At 46.5% G+C, this 1,739-nt stretch overlaps 1 protein-coding gene across 1 annotated transcript in view; it reads left to right on the forward strand.

The window, feature by feature from the left end:
• LOC101860119 (putative ferric-chelate reductase 1 homolog) overlaps positions 1-1,739 on the forward strand; it is a gene marked incomplete in the record, with an annotated part of 28,193 nt that overhangs the window by 16,652 nt on the left and 9,802 nt on the right. Inside the window, 1 exon segment of the mRNA XM_013087131.2 lies at positions 1,413-1,511. Within this exon segment, the coding sequence (XP_012942585.1) occupies positions 1,413-1,511 (99 nt within the window).

Below are 1,739 nucleotides of genomic sequence, written 5' to 3' on the forward strand. Positions count from 1 at the left end.
GGGGGGGGGGGTGTTGGTTGTTTCATTTTTTTAGAATACCCGGGCTGAGGAATGAGTAGCTTATCATGATCTCCGATGTCTGTTTCACTCAGATTTAGTACGTTATGATATTCTGCTATGGTAAACTGATTTATCTGCCCCTGGTGTGATGTAAAAGGTTGTGGGCTGCTCTCCAAACTTCGTGTCGGCGTTATTTTTTACCTGGCGCGTCGATCTTTGCGAAATGTGAGTAAACAGTGACACCTCGCTGACAACAATTACATGTAATTCAGCAACTCTTTTAAAAGTCCACCCCCCCCCCCCTATTTTTTTCTTGTTGCTTGCAGTGTCTCAGAATACATAGTTTAGTTGAGTTCTCTGTTTGAAGCCTGCAGCACAATGTTGGTCATATTATACAGGCAAATAATCTGTAAATAATATTTTATATTAGTTGAGATTGGGATCGTTTTCTTTTTTTAGTTTATTCCATCGGCAGTATTAGTCCCACTGTTAAAGAGCTCGCTGCTAACTTAGTTTGTATCAATCTGAAGGTGAAGGTGTTGGCCTCTCATTCAAAAGTCCCGGTTTCGAATCCGGGTGGCGACCGAAAAATTTTCTTATCTAAAATCATCTCCTTTCACATCCTTTCCTGCTCTCTAGCAATGTTCTGTCGCCTGTTTTCGTCTCCTCTTTCTGCCCCCACCTCCTTTGCCCCTCCTCTGGGCTTCTGACTTGTTCTGCTGCCTTTCTATTGCCATTCCTTGTCTCCTTCTTACTGTTGACTTTTGGTCACACCCTTGATCCCCTGGTAGGAAAGATCTACACCTAGCCTTCTCGGACAAGGGCGAAAAATCTCAGAGGGCCCGTGTGCAAGTTGCGCACGTTTAAGATCCCTTGGTGGTCTAAAATCGATAAGAGTAGGCTTCGGCCGCCACCCGTGCAAAATTAAAAATGTTCTACCAACTGAAAAACTTTAGTGTGTCCCGCGCGCTCCTATGACCTTATGCACTTGCGAGCGCCGTAAAACACGTAACAAAGAAAAGGCATTTAAAAAACCCAGAGCAAATGGCCCAGGTTGGAATCCTCGACGGGACGTTCTGACTTTGAGTTGTTTGGGGAAGTTTTTAAGGCTCTCCGTCCAATTGGCTCAGTGTTATCGCAGATAGGCGTTGTATTTGGAGGTCCAACTTTTTTATCTTACTCAATCTTGCTGTATTGACACGAACGTAAAATGTCTTAAACAATCTGGAGACCTTTTATGCAAAAGTTCTCCAATAATCTAGGAACGTAAAGGGTCTTTAATAATCTTGCAGCGTTGAAAGAGGGGTAGAAAGGTGTTACTTAATCTTGCACTGTTGAAAGGGTGTTAAATCTATACAAGTTCACAATTTTTCACTGTCTCCCCCCCCCCCACTCTACAACCTCCCAACCAGGGTCACTATGACGAGACGTTCACGTGCGTGAGTAACCACGGAGAGATGAGCGTGCAGCAGGGCTACAACCCTGAGTACCACAACGGGCGGATGTTTACGGTGAGTGGGGGGATACCCTCATCAATCCTTTGTTCACACGCACACAGACGCACTCGCATGCACTCACGTGCGCGTGCGCACGACACACACACACACACACACACACACACGCGCGCGCGCGCGCGCACACACGCACACTCCCTCCCCCTCCCCTCCCCTCTTTCTCTTCCTCTCTCTGCATGTGTGTATGTGAACTGACAGGGATGGGGACAGAGAGAGAGAGAGAGA

The sequence above is a fragment of the Aplysia californica genome, unplaced genomic scaffold (assembly GCF_000002075.1).
Source record: "Aplysia californica isolate F4 #8 unplaced genomic scaffold, AplCal3.0 scaffold00548, whole genome shotgun sequence".
NCBI lineage: Eukaryota > Metazoa > Mollusca > Gastropoda > Aplysiida > Aplysiidae > Aplysia > Aplysia californica.